Source organism: Salvelinus alpinus, chromosome 12 (genome assembly GCF_045679555.1).
Source record: "Salvelinus alpinus chromosome 12, SLU_Salpinus.1, whole genome shotgun sequence".
NCBI lineage: Eukaryota > Metazoa > Chordata > Actinopteri > Salmoniformes > Salmonidae > Salvelinus > Salvelinus alpinus.
This window is the reverse complement of record NC_092097.1, coordinates 32,475,735-32,492,893: the sequence shown is the minus strand read 5'-3', so window position 1 is coordinate 32,492,893 and position 17,159 is coordinate 32,475,735. Positions and strand designations below refer to the sequence as shown.

The 17,159-nt window shown below is 40.5% G+C and overlaps 1 protein-coding gene across 3 annotated transcripts in view; it reads right to left on the bottom strand.

Moving 5' to 3' along the window:
• LOC139535895 (LIM domain and actin-binding protein 1-like) overlaps nt 1–11,257 on the bottom strand; it is a 49,968-nt gene extending 38,711 nt beyond the window's left edge. For 2 of the 3 annotated variants that reach the window (XM_071335776.1, XM_071335779.1), the window contains exons 1-3: nt 11,125–11,257; nt 10,888–10,961; nt 1,860–2,018 (exon numbers count right to left, since the gene is read on the bottom strand). In XM_071335776.1, coding sequence (XP_071191877.1) covers nt 1,860–1,984 — 125 coding nt within the window. In that variant the 5' untranslated portion in view covers nt 1,985–2,018; nt 10,888–10,961; nt 11,125–11,257. Of the gene's footprint in view, nt 1–1,859; nt 2,019–8,413; nt 8,568–10,887; nt 10,962–11,124 lie in introns of those variants that run through there. The other variant, XM_071335778.1, reaches the window with a different exon arrangement.
• Nucleotides 11,258–17,159: the final 5,902 nt, after the last annotated feature.

Here is a 17,159-nt window from a genome sequence, read left to right as displayed (position 1 = left end):
TATCATTACAGCAGTATGTACAGGTGTTAGCTCCCTAACTTTAGTTGGCTACTTATGTCAGACTTGCCAGTATATTAACTATAGGCTAACTAACTACCCAACGTTTATTGACTTGATTATTCCCATCAATCTTAGCTTAGCTAAATGGTATAATCGTTGTGTGTTCTCATTCAGGTGCTTTCTTAAATTCGCTCTGGCTATCTACTCCGATTTCAGAGCACCCTGGTCTGAGTGTACCAGAGCGCAGAATAATTAATTTACAAGCGCTCAACACCCGTTGAATATGGCCGGTGTCAGTAAAAAAGCGTAACTAAATTGTTGCCAGCAGCACAGTTAGTCACCAATGCTCTGGATAACATGAAAACTGCCTAACCAGCTCTGCTAGGGCGAGTAAATGATCAGAGTAGTCTCATTTGTGTCTGGAAGTAGCTAGCAAGCTAGCCAACGTTAGCTTGGGTCCTTGACTGCTGTTGTAAGGTCAGAATGCTCAAATCAACCCTACTCCTCGGCCTGCGCCATCCAGTGAGCGCACCGATAGCGAAACGCTCTGAATTTACAAAACGGACAATCTGACAACGCTCTGAATTTATGAGTGCACTCTGGCACTCCAGATTGAATTTAAGAACACACCCAAAGTCGTAAAATGTCTAACTAGTAATTTGTTATGCTAACTAGCTAGCAATAGGTTGCACATCAACAACTTCAGGTAGACAGGCGAAGAGCTAGTACGCTCAACTGAAAGGATCCCATTCATTTACAGTATACTAAAATAAACTAATAGTATATACTCATTAAATATGTAGTATACAGTATGTTAGTATTGGTATTCGAATACAGCTCAAGTCAATATTATGGCAAGAACAGCTCAAATAAGCAAAGAGAAACGACAATCCATCAGTACTTTAAGACATGAAGGTCAGTCAATCTGAAAAGTTTCTTCAAGTGCAGTCGCAAAAACCATCAAGCGCTATTATGAAACTGGCTCTCATGAGGACCACCACAGGTCAGGAAGAACCAGAGTAACCTCTGCAGCAGAGGATAAATTCAGTAGAGTTACCAGCCTCAGATTGCAGCACAAATAAATGCTTCAGAGTTCAAGTAACAGATACATCTCAACATCAACTGTTCTGGGGAGACTGTAAATCAGGCCTTCATGGTCGAATTGCTGCAAAGAAACCACTACTAAAAGGACACCAATAAGAAGAGACTTGCTCGGGCCAAGAAACACGAGCAATGGACATTAGACCGGTGGAAGTGGAAATCTATCCTTTGGTCTGATTAATCCAAATTTGAGATTTTTGGTTCCAACCGCAGTGTCTTTGTGAGACGCAGAGTAGGTGAACGGATGATCGCCGCATGTGTGGTTCCCACTGTGAAGCATGGAGGAGGAGGTGTGATGGTGCTTTGCTGGTAACACTGTCTGTGATTTATTTAGAATTCAAGGCACACTTAACCAGCATGACTACCACAGCATTCAGCAGTGATACACCATCCCATATGGTTTGCTTTAGTGGGACTATAATTTGTTTTTCAACAGGACAATGACCCAAAACACACCTCCAGGCTGTGTAAGGGCTATTTGACCAAGAAGGAGAGTGATGGAGTGCTGCATCAGATGACCTGGCCTCCACAATCACCCAACAAAAACTGCATTGTTGGTTAAGGGCTTGTAAGTACGCATTTCACTGTAAGGGCTACACCTGTTGTATTTGCCGCATGTGACAAATAACATTTAATTTGAGATTGAGGATTCCGTAATCCCTACAGATAGATGTGAGTTTGGTAAAATGCATTTGCAAGATAAGTTTCTACTGTTCATTCAGACAGAAATGTCTTTAGTAGAGAGTTGTGTCACTCACTTGGAGAAACGCTCTGCGATGGCGTTGGTCTTGCCTCGTGTGCTGACCAATGAGAGCTCCCTGGCAGTGACGCGTAAAGACTGCGACGCCCACGACCTTCGGCTGAACGAACTTCCACCTTCCATCTCTGCCTCTTCGCAGCACTCTCAGGGCCAATGGCTGTAACACACACACTAGTAGTTAATGATAGAATAAGCATTTATACAATTTCAGATTTACATTTAATATGTAAAAAGATATATATAAAAAAATACTCCAATACCCATCTTATAGGAATTCACTAATACAGTGTAGTATCATACAGACAGCCAGGAGAGCCTGGGTTCAACAACCCACACTGATGCTGTTGGATGACACCATTCTGCGGTGAGCAAACATTTTACTGTGACATCACCCAGCCGTTTGTCCATGGTGTGCACCATTACCTCACTGCTTATTAATTCACATAGACAATACAGGCAGACACTTTAATTGAAGGGTATTGGAAAAACATATGTTAAGAACTTTCATATCAACTTGTGTATGGTTAACAAACTTGCATAAAGTTCTGTATTTTTGTGTTGGGTGTCATGTATAGGGCCAGGAGTTTTTCCTGAGGACATGACCATACCAGGTAGCCTATAACTTGGGCACAAAGTTTTTCATGCAATTTATATGTAGTAGGCTAGAATTGCAGGAAATTGGCTTAGAAATGCAAAAATTGCTCTACACCACCATGACAGGGGCCTCTAAAATTCAGCCATGCCAATCGCACCCCTTGCCACACCCCCTACTGCACCCAACACCTAAGCCCCTCTTTGATCCAGAAAAAAACCCACACACAGTATTGTTGCATGATTACAGGAGCAAGAAGAAACTAACTCTGCCATCATGATCAAGCGAGCAAGTTCAGACACTGCATGCGCTACTTGACTGCGGGACTGGTACACAATAGACATCAGCAACGATGCTGTCATTGTGTGAATCAGAGCATATCATCATCATCATCTGGCTGAGACAGACAGGAGGTTCTGAGGAGATAAATCAGCACGCCGACTGCCACTTATCTCTGCCTGATCTTTATAAGCAACAATTATAGAAGGCCAGAGTATAACATATAGGACATACACACACAGGCAATAGTTAGTTACTATAGTTGCTGTGCTCCCGACAGACACGTACACATTAAAAAGCAGTCTGATAACGCAGCTGGTAAGCCAGTAAAATAATAATTTGTCTGGAAGGTAGAAACGTCAAAAGCACATGACACACGTTATAAATGGAACCACCTTTGGTACACTGCATGATGTGTATTTGTACAGTTGTTTGTAGATAAATTAAATGTCAATAGGCTAACTCTAATGCAGCCATAAGAGTGTATGGACAATGCCCTTTCATCTGCCCCTTTCATTAAAAGGTGTGCTTTGCAGGTATTACGTTATTGTTACCCGACAAAGACACAGAGGACTTTGAACTGAACGTTACCAGAGCAGCTGTCTTTGTATTGACACAGCACACGCATAAACATACACATGCAAACAACCAGCACTACTAGACAGTGACCATGACCAAATCCAAAAGAATCTCCAACACTTCCTGTCCACAAACTATGGGATCCAGGAAAGGAATCATCTAAGCCACTGAGATGGCAGCCAAGTTCAAAGAGAGCGACATCACATTAACTTCTCATAAAGACAGTATTTAACATGGCCACAGGGATAGTTTTAAACTTGGCCTTGCATCTCTGTCATATTTCATGAGAAAACGCGAACACTTAAACCTTAGCTTAAGTGGATATTGGTTGAAGCCCTGTGAAACCTTGAGGTACTGTACATGTACAGTGGGAAAAGGACTAGTGCTGTGTGTCTCAGAGGCAACGCAACATATTCATGTGCATCAGGACAGCTCAGGAAGCCAGACAGGCAGGGGACATTCCAATGGAATTCCTCCGAAAACGTCCTCAGCCTTTCCTCCAAGCTGCCTCCAAGCTAAGCGGAGTAAAAAACTAACTCACAGTAGAAACCAAGATGCAAGGCTTGAAGAACTAGAGTAGCAGGAAATATTCAGCCACTCCTGGAGGAGAATGGAAGTTGAAAATAAAACATTTATTATGCGTTTCATCACTGAAGCCTTTTAGGGGGATGCTTTTCTATTAAATTTCCATTGTACTTATATCAATTATATGTGCAAGCTAAGCCATCTCCTGCCGTTGTGACCTTGAGCAAGTCGCTTAACCCCCCTATAACTGCTCCAGGAGCACAGCACTGTTGCTGCCCTCAGCCCAAACCAGTGCATATTGTATGTCCTGAGGGGTTGGGATAAAGCAGAAGACAAATTGCCATTGGACATTCATCTAGGCTACATTGGACAACAAAGTAGTCATCTTCATGTAAGCTAACAGAAGCAGTGACAGTGTAGCTAGCAGCATAGCTGTAGCAGCAGCAGTAGGGGTTATGGTGATTGTGATACATAGAGGAACAGGTATCCTAACAGAGATAAGGCTTCCTTCTCACATGGCATTTGTGTTCTTTCAACAAGCTGCGACAGCAGTTTAGTCAGTCTGTCCCTACAACACCAGATCTACCCTCTCACCATATCTGAACAAAGTATCTGCATGCATGGTGAGCTAGTCTATCGATATCTGGTAGTAAAATTAAATCTATAGGCTACACTTTACTTCACCATAGTTGATTTTGACTGTAAACTGGGGACAGGATGTCCGAAATAACTTTTGAACCCTTAAGTGACATTGACAGATCCTGTGGATGCGCCTTTTCCTGAGCAATTGTTATCGTATTTCAGTCAACAAGGCCTCTATGTCAAGCTTCTGTACCCCCCAACCCAAAAAATACAAATATGCACTTTCCAACTAGCACTGATCTTGCTGTTAACTCCTTTGTTGAGGGAAAATGTACTTGCTACGATTGTAATATGTTGTCTCACCGAGCTATCATAAGACGAATGCACTAATTCATGTAAGTCGCTCTGGATAAGAGCGTCTGCTAAATGACTAAAATGCAAAATGTGAGTTGAAGCACATAGGCCTTTGAACCGTCACTTTCATCTCATTGCATCGCGTTTTCCCTAGAAAACGCTGTATCCACAACAAACCCAGATATGGAACAACACAGGATCAGTCTATTGCGCAATATAGCCATTTCATCATCAGCGCCTTGAGTGACATGAAGGTACAATCAGTCCTGAACAGCTCAATGCAGAGACAGTGGTTTATAAGTTGCTATGCCCCACCTTCCCTGAATACATATAGGGAATATGTAAAAAAAAATATTTTAAAAACATGAAGATTTAAAAAACTTTACATTTAATACATTTTTTATTTTATTTTATTTTTTACTTTGCAGCTAAGTAAATTCCAGGGACAATAATAACAGCCATGTTAAAAAAACACAATGTCAGGATAACATTGACTGCACCAACTGGCAGATCTAGGGCAGAGGATATAGCCTAATTTAAAGTGTTCTTTTACGTCATACCAACCATACTAGACAGGTAACACCTGAGACAAACTAGTCTGTTACTCTATGCAAACTGATTTGCAGATAATGTCACTGTATGTAATTAAACAAAGTACCATGAGGTGTAAAAACTAGTTAAAGTCTGGCTCCAAAACAAACTGAACAAAGAATCATTAAACACAAAATCATTGTAGATAAACTAGCAGGTGAGTCAGAGACCAGGGGTTTTTCCTGGATCAAAAAGGGGCTTAGGTGGTGGGCGTGGCAGAATGAGAGATGAACTTGATGTTTTAAACCCAATTTTCAGCAATTCTACATATTTTGCCATGCAGCTGAGAGAAAAATGTAGCAGTTTCAAAGGAATTCACACTAAATTCTTCCGCTACTCTGTCATTCCCTTTATACTTTAGTCAGACTGACATCATTGAAGTCGTTTGTCGTGACAAGGGCCGTTGTACAAAGTCGTACACGATTGGATCATATCAGAGTATCAAAGCCATGACAAATTTTCAAACCTCCGCTTTAACCACGTGTGTTCTGGCTACTCAAGTCCAGACTCATTTTAGAGAAAAAACTAATGCCCATGGGCGTGGCGTGGCGCTTGGCCGGAGCAAGGAGTCGAGAGAAAATGTTGCAGTTTTAAAGAACATTTCCTGCAATTCCATGCATTTTCTTTTGCTCAAATATAAACTCAACAAAAAAAGAAACATCCCTTTTTCAGGACCCTGTCTTTCAAAAAGAATTAATAAACATAATTCGTAAACACTTTCCCATGCTTGTTCAATGAACCATAAACAATTAATGAACATGCACCTGTGGAATGGTCATTAAGACACTAACAGCTTACAGACGGTAGGCAATTAAGGTCACAGTTATGAAAACTTAGGACACTAAAGAGGCCGTTCTACTGACTCTGAAAAACACCAAAAGAAAGATGCCCAGGGTCCCTGCTCATCTGCGTGAACGTGCCTTAGGCATGCTGCAAGGAGGGCATGAGGACTGCAGATGTGGCCAGGGCAATAAATTGCAATGTCCATACTGTGAGACACCTAAGACAGCGCTACAGGGAGACAGGACATCACCGGCAACAACGTCGCCTATGGGCACAAACCCACCGTCGCTGGACCAGACAGGACTGGCAAAAAGTGCTCTTCACTGACGAGTCGCGCTTTTGTCTCACCAGGGGTGATGGTCGGATTCGCGTTTATCGTCGAAGGAATGAGCGTTACACCAAGGCCTGTACTCTGGAGCGGGATCGATTTTGGAGGTGGATGCTCCGTCATGGTCTGGGGCGGTGTATCACAGCATCATCGGACTGAGCTCGTTGTCATTACAGGCAATCAACGCTGTGCCTTACAGGGAAGACATCCTCCTCCCTCATGTGGTACCCTTCCTGCAGGCTCATCCTCACATGACCCTCCAGCATGACAATGCCACCAGCCACACGGCTCGTTCTGTGCATGATTTCCTGCAAGACAGGAATGTCAGTGTCTGCCATAGCCAACGAAGAGCCCGGATCTCAATCCCATTGAGCACGTCTGGGACCTGTTGGATCGGAGGTTGAGGGCTAGGGCCATTCCCCCCAGAATGTCAGGTGCATGGGTGGAAGAGTGGGGTAACATCTCACAGCAAGAACTGGCAAATCTGGTGCAGTCCATGAGGAGGAGATGCACTGCAGTACTTAATGCAGCTGGTGGCCACACCAGATACTGACTGTTACTTTTGATTTTGACCCCCCCCTTTGTTCAGAGACACATTATTCCATTTCTGTTAGTCACATGTCTGTGGAACTTGTTCAGTTTATGTCTCAGTTTTTTAATCTTACGTTCATACCAATATTTACACATTAAGTTTGCTGAAAATAAACGTATTTGACAGTGAGAGGACGTTTCTGTATTTTCTGAGTTTAGTACCAAAACCAATACTGCTGAATGTATTGTTTTGGAATGTTTTATTCTCCTACTGTCTAGCTTTTATTTAGGTGATTGTTTGTTCAAATATATAGGTATATTATTTTTTTCTACATACAGTACATTCGGAAAATATTCAGACCCCTTGACTTTTTCCATATTTTGTTACATTACAGCTTTATTCTAAAATTGATTAAATAAATGTTTCTCAATATACACACCTGTGCTAAATTCAATCAATTGGACATGATTTGGAAAGGCACTCAACTGTCTATATCAAGGTCCTACAGTTGACAGTGCATGTCAGAGCAAAAACCAAGCCATGAGGTCGCCGGAACTGTCAATAAGAGGTCCGAGACAGGATTGTGTCGAGGCACAGATCTGGGGAAGGGTACCAAAAACAATGTCCTCAGCATTGAAGGTCCCCAAGAACACAGTGGCCTCCATCATTCTTAAATGGAAGAAGTTTGGAACCACCAAGACTCTTCATAGAGCTGGCCACCCAGCCAAACACACAATACCCCATAATGACAAGGCAAAAACAGGTTTTTAGAATGAGCTCAACTTAATGTCTGAATACTTATGTAAATAAGGTATTTGTTTTTTATTTAACACATTTGCAAACATTTCTAACATCCCATTTTCACTTAGTCAATAATGGGTATTGGGTGTTTAAAAAATATATATTTTAGAATAAGGCTGTAACGTAACAAAATGTGGAAAAAGTCAAGGGGTCTGAATACTTTCCGAAGGCACTGTGTATGTGAGAGTGAGAGATTAGACTTAGGCTACCCCAAAAAAAGGATTTCAATGGCAGAAAAATACCTGGACTCTGAAACACAGGTCTCTCCTTCATGGCTGACTTGGCACCTCTCAGCTTAAGGTACTGATCAGGTGTCACAAAGCCACCAACCTTGTTTTAACCCTGTGTGTTTAGACAATAGCCTACCTACGGTAGAAAAAAAAATTCACATCCATGACATGGATACTGTTGGACTAGCCTTACTACACTAACAGTGGGAGTTACGGTCAATAGAATGTGAGAACAGAGAATTATTATTTGAGATATGCGATCGATATAAAACAGACACACACACAGTTACAAACAATGGCACAAAGGGAGTGGTAACTTAACTCAAACGTTTTGGGGAGAAATTAACTGTGACACACCTGCAGACATGAAACTCACCTTTTTTAATAGAGTCTAGATTTTCTGGTATCTTCGATGTAAAATTGTCTCATCTATTATTTCAAAGCACTTCAGTTTCAGTTCAGCATGTAATTTCAGAACTTCAGATGTGTCATACTCCACTGGTGAAACCTTGCGATACCTGACACTGTGTGTGCAATGTCTCTAATGTGTAAGAGTTTAAGGGGCGGAGTGCGGAGAAAAGTATCATGAGAGCGGAGGAAGCAGGTCATGTGATTCCCTGCACCAATGACCTTGAATTGCATTTCTCCTGCCAGGTACATTGTCTGTGTGTCTTCAGCAGAATTTCTAGGAAATAGCCTATACAACTCCCTGCTCTACAGTTAAAAGCATTATAACATCCTGGTGAAAAACTCAAAACTGATCTAAATTGTGTGATTCTATGTCATAACTTGATCCCCCTTCATGAGGGTAGTAAAGAAGGGGAGGTGGTAGTTACAACAAAGGACAGAAGGAAAGCTGGAGGAGAGAGTTGAAGAGAAAGGAGGAGAGAGAGAGGGACAGAGGGGAGAGGAGAGGAGAAACGAACAGAACCAGAAGCTCAGGTTTCTCTACGTTGTTTGAAAGGGGACCTGGAGACACCGAGACATCCCCAGGGGCCTTCGTGGTGCTGTAGCAGGGAGAGAAAACCCTGGCTCTCAATACACTCCACACATTCTAACCACTACCGACCATTGCCTCACACCTGGAGGTGTGCACGCGCTTTGTCTGAAAAGTATTTTTTTTAATGTAAATGTCAACAACAAAAAAAAACAATACACAAACATTTCAATAGATCAGTTTCTCTATGACTTATTGTAGCAATGTATATTCAGAATAACCTTAATTCACCAAGTACATTTGAATTTAACAGGAATTTGACCTGGTAAAATGGATCTGCCACAATAATCATAATATACAAACAGACGTTACACAGAATATACAGACAGAATGTATAAACAATGAACTTACATGAATAATATACAACGTACACTATAACACTAAATGCAAAACCAAAGGCTACACTGTAAAGCTATAACTACACTATACATTTGTGAGTCAGAAATGGACAACAGAATCATAATGTAAATTTCTGTGTCTCTATTAATAAACAGACTTCATGAGCATGTCAGAGTTGAGGACATTACTCATTACTCATTTCTCAAAACAAAAATATATATATATATATATATAAATTAAATTCTGCCCATCCCCTGAACCAGTGAGATGTGTGTAGCCTATTTTCTCTTCAATTTATACAGGAAACTCCCCTAGTTTGTCAATGTTTATCTGTCAACAATGAGAAAAGGGATCACATGAAACAAATGAGCCGAAATGATGGTTAACATCATCAATGCATTCCACTGAGTCATCGTCACTGGGACATTACCACCTGGCTGCCTCCTCTGTGGTCTACCCTGTCTATTTGCAGAGAGAGAAGGATGAAAGGCGACATGGTCTGGCAGCGTTTTCTAAGACTCAGCTGTACCACTTCCAAGAAGACAGAGAGAACTGTATAAATAGTGCCATTAAATGAGCATAGAGATGCATTCAAATGGCCACATGGTGCGATCAAGGTACAAAGATGGACAGTCGGCATTGTGTGCTGGCTGACTGCTGGCACTGAGGTGAATACCAAAGTAGACTCCTCAATTCTCCAGGGACAGCCAATGAATACTCAGCTTGTAATACTCAGCAGGGGTTTGAATAGAATATAGCCTGGCTGTCAGGCCAACAGGTAACCTACTCTGAGAAGTCCAAGTCAACAAAATGGCTGTGCTGAATATTAAACTAACAGTTCACTCCAAAATCTGTTTTTTTAAATGTTTTGAAAACTTAAGTGGTCTAGATGAGTCCATGTCTCGCATGCCATCTGCTGTACAGATCTAACTATATTCCTCAACCCCCCCAGGCACCATCTACAATAATTCCATTAGATGGTGTCTATCTTTCCCCTTCATTTGGGTTTGAGGAATATAGCTGGATCTACACAACGTGTGGGTAGTCGGACTCATTTTGACACTGCACCCCTTTGAGTTTTGAAAACACTTAAACTTTTGTATAGACTCAATAGAGTATAGCCTATTAAAACATCTGGTCATGTACTTGCAAAAGTGGCATTAGCAGGAAGGAGTGGTCCAATATGCATTATTACCAGAATAATCAAGTAGCCACAATCTTACTGTATCCAACTATAATGCATTGTGTCTTCAGTCCTCCACATAGGGAATACCCTCAAATGGGTTGGCCAACACCCATCACCTCCCTGCAACCTCCACAAGTAATAATGGTGCAAAATTGGCAACACCTGTGAAATTGGCAGGCATTTTACCATTGGCTACAGCAAATTCACCATGTGCACACCACTGCCTAAACTAGCATAGCTTAACACACATTTAGACTACTTTTATTAAAAAGTAAAATGCACATTTCATTATAATAACTGGATATATCAACACAAGCTCATAACAAACCTCTAGAAACTTTCCTTCGGCCTTACGTTTCTGCTGTTGCCTAGCACAGCTCCTCCGAAAGTCCCACGGGTGCACTGTAGAAAGAGAGGCGTTGGTTGTCGTCTGCTAACGTTAGTGTCTGAGATTTTAACTACATTTTTAAACGAACATAATTAACATGATTTGTTTAAATGTCTTGCTGCTAAACCAATACGTTTCATATAGCCAGTGTAAGTGGCTTTGGCTAATTACACTCACAATGATTAGTCTTTTGTTCTCGTGCGCTCCTCAAAGTATGTAATGTACTGTCGTCGCGATATTACTCGCGACCTCACGAGCGCATTATTGCAAAGTGCGCTCTGTAAACCACGCCCCAGGCATGTTGTTCATACATTGGGACACATTTTATTTTTAATATGGAGATAGGCCTCACATTTTAACAGTGGTGAAAAATACTAAAGTACAAAAAAAAATTGGGGGGGGGGGGGGTGTCTGTACTTTACTATTTATATTTTTGACAACTTTACTTTTACTTCACTACATTCCTAAAAACTATGTACTTTTTACTCGATACATTTTCCATGACACCCAAAAGTACTCCTTACATTTTGAATGCTTAGGACAGGAAATTGGTTCAATTTATGCACTTATCAAGAGAACATCCCTGGTCATCCTGTGGCAGACTCACTAAAAACACATGCTTATTTTGTAAATTATGACTGAGTGTTGGAGTGTGCCCCCTGGCTATCCCTAAATACAAAATAATCTGCCATCTGGTTTGCTTAATATATGGAATTTGAAATGATTCATACTTTTACTTTTGATAGTTAAGTATATTTTAGCAATTACATTTACTTTGGATACTTAAGAATATTTAAAACCAAATACTTTTAGACTTTTAGTCAAGTAGTATTTTACTGGGTGACTTTTACTTGAGTAATTTTATATTACTTTTACTCAAGTATGACAATTGGGTACTATTTCCACCACTGCATTTTACAATGCTAATGTGTTTGAGACATGCATAGACTATTGCAGTTAATTTTGAATTTGACTTAATAATAAAAATATATTTGAGTAGCAAGAAGGCAAACGAGTCCCAGACAGTTCACAATATAACATGTTCTGCCTGGGGGGGGCGTTGTATACTAGCTACCTGGTTTGACATTAAATTCACATTATTGTTATTAACCCTTGTTCAATGTGTGTAGAGACACAATTTGAGTCAGACTTTGTAGGCCTTTAACATGTCATTTGTATGCAATGTAAATTACACTAAAGACAGCCATTGTGAATATGCAAACTGAAATTGTGAAGTGTGACTAATAGTTTACTAAAGGTTGATATATCTTGACATCAAAGATAGGCCTATGCCCTACCCAGTCTGTTGGGGAGAGCTAATGGGACTCATTTATTAGGTGCTGGTTCACTCTGGGGTGCTGGTTTGCACAGATGATAGGCAGTGGAATCACAGTTGACTTGTAATACTTTAATGATGATGAATGTCAACACGGTACAGAGCAAAGCTTAGATGTGACTGGGCTAGACACTTGATAAGCATTTATTTTATTGACATGTTCTATTTAACCAAGTTGTGTTGACCACAAGGTTATCATCACCTGTGAGCTAACACATCTTTAGTAACCAGCACCTAAGGAATTAAAGTCCATTTGGTTAACACCAAAAGAGGCTAAGTACTAGGCCTAAATGGCAACAAAACCAAATGCAACTGCAATGCAATTGTTACATAATTGTTCAGATTCGGCATAATATAAAGATCCACTGGGCTTAATTTATGCAATATATAAACACAAGCCTCATCCCCCTCAGGAGGCTGAAAATATTTGGCATAGTCCCTCAGATCCTCAATACCAGACAATGTCAGAGGAAGGCCTAAAAAATTGTCAAAAACTCCAGCCACCCAAGACACAGACTGTTCTTTCTGCTATCGCATGGCAAGCGGTAGTAATGCACCAAGTCTGGAACCAACAGGATCCTGAACAGCTTCTACCCCCAAAAAATATAGGTCTGTAGCAGTTTGGGTCTAGAGTGTCTCCCCCTTTGAAGAGGGGAATGACCGTGGCAGCTTTCCAATCTTTGGGGATCTCAGACTATACGAAAGAGAGGTTGGCTAGTAATAGGGGTTGAACATTTTTTGGTGGATAATTTTAGGAAGAGAGGTTCCAGATTGTCTATCCAGGCTGATTTGTAGGGGTCCAGATTTTGCAGCTCTTTCAGAACATCGGCTATCTGGATTTGGGTGAAGGAGAAATGGGGGAGGCTTGGGCAAGTTGCTGTGGGGGATGCAGAGCTGTTAACCAGGGTAGGGGTAGCCATGTGGAAAGCTTGGCCAGCCGTAGAAAAATGCTTATTGAAATTCTCAATTATCGCGGATTTATCGGTAGTGACAGTGTTTCCTAGCCTCAGTGCAGTGGGCAGCTGGGAGGAGGTGCTCTTATTCTCCATGGACTTTACAGTGTCCCAGAACTTTTTGGAGTTTGTGCTACTGAGTAAATGGTCTGAATACCTAAGTAAATGTTATATTTCAGTTTTTTTTTATATACATTTGCAAAAATGTCTAAAAATCTGTTTTTGCTTTGTCATTATGGGGTATTGTTTGTAGATTGATGAGGGGAAAAAAACGATTTAATCCTTTTTAGAATAAAGATGTAACGTAACAAAATGTGGAAAAAGTCAAGGGTGCACTGTATGTGGTGAATGTGACAGTGTGTGTGTGGCATCAGTATGCATGTGTATGTAGTGAGTGTGTGGGTAGAGTCCAGTGTGTGTGCATAGTTGGTGCAACAATGGGCCAATGCAGGTTGTCCTGGTAGCCGTTTGATTAGCTATTTTGCAGTATTGTTTAGAAGTCTTATGATTTGGGGGTAGAAGCTGTTCAGGATCCTGTTGGTTCCAGACTTGGTGCATTACTACCGCTTGCCATGCGATAGCAGAAAGAACAGTCTGTGTCTTGGGTGGCTGGAGTTTTTGACAATTTTTTAGGCCTTCCTCTGACATTGTCTGGTATTGAGGATCTGAGGGACTATGCCAAATATTTTCAGCCTCCTGAGGGGGATGAGGCTTGTGTTTATATATTGCATAAATCATTGGGTTACAGATCCTCAGAGAGCCTGCTTGTGTATTGCGCTCAACACTAATTTCCCTATGAGGGCACCATTCCCTCTGTTTTTTCCAAAGCTGCTCGGAATCCTGGCTCCAACTTCCAGCCTCATTCATGAAAAGTTACATTAAATGTACCTAGCGGACAGAGTGGACAGTGCTGTCCACTGCAGATAAGTGCATATGCCATGGCCAGCAGAGAGAGCAAGAGAATCTAGAAGGGGAAAAGACAAAAAAAACAGTGGCTTCATTAAAACAACTTCTACTTGGTCACCATCCCGGATCCGGGAGCATCCTCATCAGTAAAAAAGCTGACCAGCATAGCCTAGCATAGCACCACAAGTAAATACTAGCATATAAATATCATGAAATCACAAGTCCAAGACACCAAATGAAAGATACACATCTTGTGAATCCAGCCATCATTTCCGATTTTTAAAATGTTTTACAGCGAAAACACAATATGTATTTCTATTAGCTAACCACAATAGCAAAAGACTCAACCGCATATTTTCACAATTTTTTTACCGCATAGGTAGCTATCACAAAACCGACCAAATAGAGATATAATTAGTCACTAACCAAGAAACAACTTCATCAGATGACAGTCTTATAACATGTTACACAATACATTTATGTTTTGTTCGTAAAATTTGCATATTTGAGGTATAAATCATAGTTTTACATTGCAGCTACAATCAAAAATATCACCAAAGCAGCTAGAATAATTACAGAGAGCAACGTGAAATACCTAAATACTCATCATAAAACATTTATGAAAAATACATGGTGTACAGCAAATGAAAGATAAACATCTTGTGAATCCAGCCAATATTTCAGATCTTTTAAGTGTTTTACAGCGAAAACACAATATAACATTATATTAGCTTACCACAATAGCCAACCACACAAACGCATTTATCAGCAGCAAAAGGTAGCGATCGCAAAAACCAGCAAAAGATATTAAATTATTCACTAACCTTGACAAACTTCATCAGATGACAGTCCTATAACATCATGTTACACAATACATATATGTTTTGTTCGAAAATGTGCATATTTAGAGCTACAAATCCTGCTTTTACAATGTGAATACGTAGCCAAACTGCACAAAATTCTCCGGAGATATTTTGGACAGTCACCTAATCTAATCAAAGAACTCATCATAAACTTTACTAAAAAATACATGTTGTACAGCAAATGAAAGATACACTAGTTCTTAATGCAACCGCTGTGTTAGATTTTTTAAAATAACTTTAGTACGACATACAGCTTACGTTATAGCGAGACAGCGCCCGCCAAAACGCTGGATAATAGGACTAAACATTTTCCACAGAAATACGAAATAACATCATAAATGGTTCCTACTTTTGCTGAGCTTCCATCAGAATCTTGTACAAGGAGTCCTTTGTCCAGAATAAATCGTTGTTTGGTTTTAGAATGTCCTCTTCGCCTGTCGAATTAGCAACCATAGCTAGCCATGTGGCGCAAACGTGCCCAACTTCACTTGACGCAAAGAAAAGAAAATTCCAAAACTCGCAATAAACGTTCAATAAACTGATACAACTCGGTTGAAAAAAACTACTTTGATGTTTTTATCACATCTATCAAATAAAATCAGAGCCGGAGATATCTAACGTGTATACCGAAAGCTTTTCAGAAGGCAATCTGGGGTTCCTTCTCACTCCTTCGAAAACAATGACATTTCCAGTCACGTCATTCCTAAAGCTCTTGTTCGGCCTCAGATCAAGCTAGACACCCCATTCCACCTCCCACTGCCTGTTGACATCTAGTGGAAGGCGTATGAAGTGCATGTATATCCATAGATTTCAGGCAAATTAATAGGAAGGCCCTGGAACAGAGCCTCGATTTCAGATTTTTCACTTCCTGTCTGGAAGTCTGCTGCAAAATGAGTTCTGTTTTACTCACAGATATAATTCAAACGGTTTTAGAAACTTGAGTGTTTTCTATCCAATAGTAATAATAATATGCATATTGTACGAGCTAGAATAGAGTACGAGGCAGTTTAATTTGGGCACGATATTTTACAAAGTGAAAATACAATACAATGAAAGATAGGGCTGGGGAAATGTAACCAAACTTAGTTTCATAGACAGAGCTATAGATTCAAGTATTGACATATTTCATAGCCTACATTGTTTACACACTCTTGTCAACAAAAACATAAAATACAGCCCTAGATCTTGGGTTATGATAGGATAAGGCACTTGCATAAAGCTCATAAGGCAGAAATGATTTTAAAAGAAAATCTATCTATGACCATTGACCAGCAGGACTGGCTTTATTTAGGTTTATTTTGTGCAGCAGAACGTAGACTATGGTTTGTTCTGAGCAGCAGAACGTAGACTATGGTTTGTTCTGAGCAGCAGAACGTAGACTATGGTTTGTTCTGAGCAGCAGAACGTAGACTATGGTTTGTTCTGAGCAGCAGAATGTAGACTATAATACATTCGATTAAACAATTGTGTATTTTGGTTGCACTTGCATTTCTGAAGTTAGACACTATTCCGTTGTCATTAAAGGCGATCGGCACTTTTTGCACCTAAGTGGTCGGGGTGCAATGTTGCAGACAACCTGTAATGTCCAAATGCCTTTCTCTCTGTCTGTAGTCAAAGCAAAGAAATCCAATATGCTCAGACATGAGGCACATAAATTATAACAGAGCGCAGACTTGATATACAGTTGTGGACAAAAGTTTTGAGAATGACACAAATATAAATTTTCAAAGTCTGCTGCCTCAGTTTGTATGATGGCAATTTGCAAATACTCCAGAATGTTATGAAGAGTGATCAGATGAATTGCAATTAATTGCAAAGACCCTCTTTGCCATGCAAATGAACTGAATCCCCAAAACACATTTCCACTGCATTTCAACCCTGCCACAAAAGGACCAGCTGACATCATGTCAGTGATTCTCTCGTTAACACAGGTGTTGTTGACGAGGACACGGCTGGAGATCACTCTGTCATGCTGATTAAGTTCGAATAACAGACTGGAAACTTCAAAAGGAGGGTGGTGCTTGGAATCATTGTTCTTCCTCTGTCAAACATGGTTACCTGCAAGGAAACACGTGCTGTCATCATTGCTTTGCACAAAAAGGGCTTCACAGGCAAGGATATTGCTGCCAGTAAGATTGCACCTAAATCAACCAT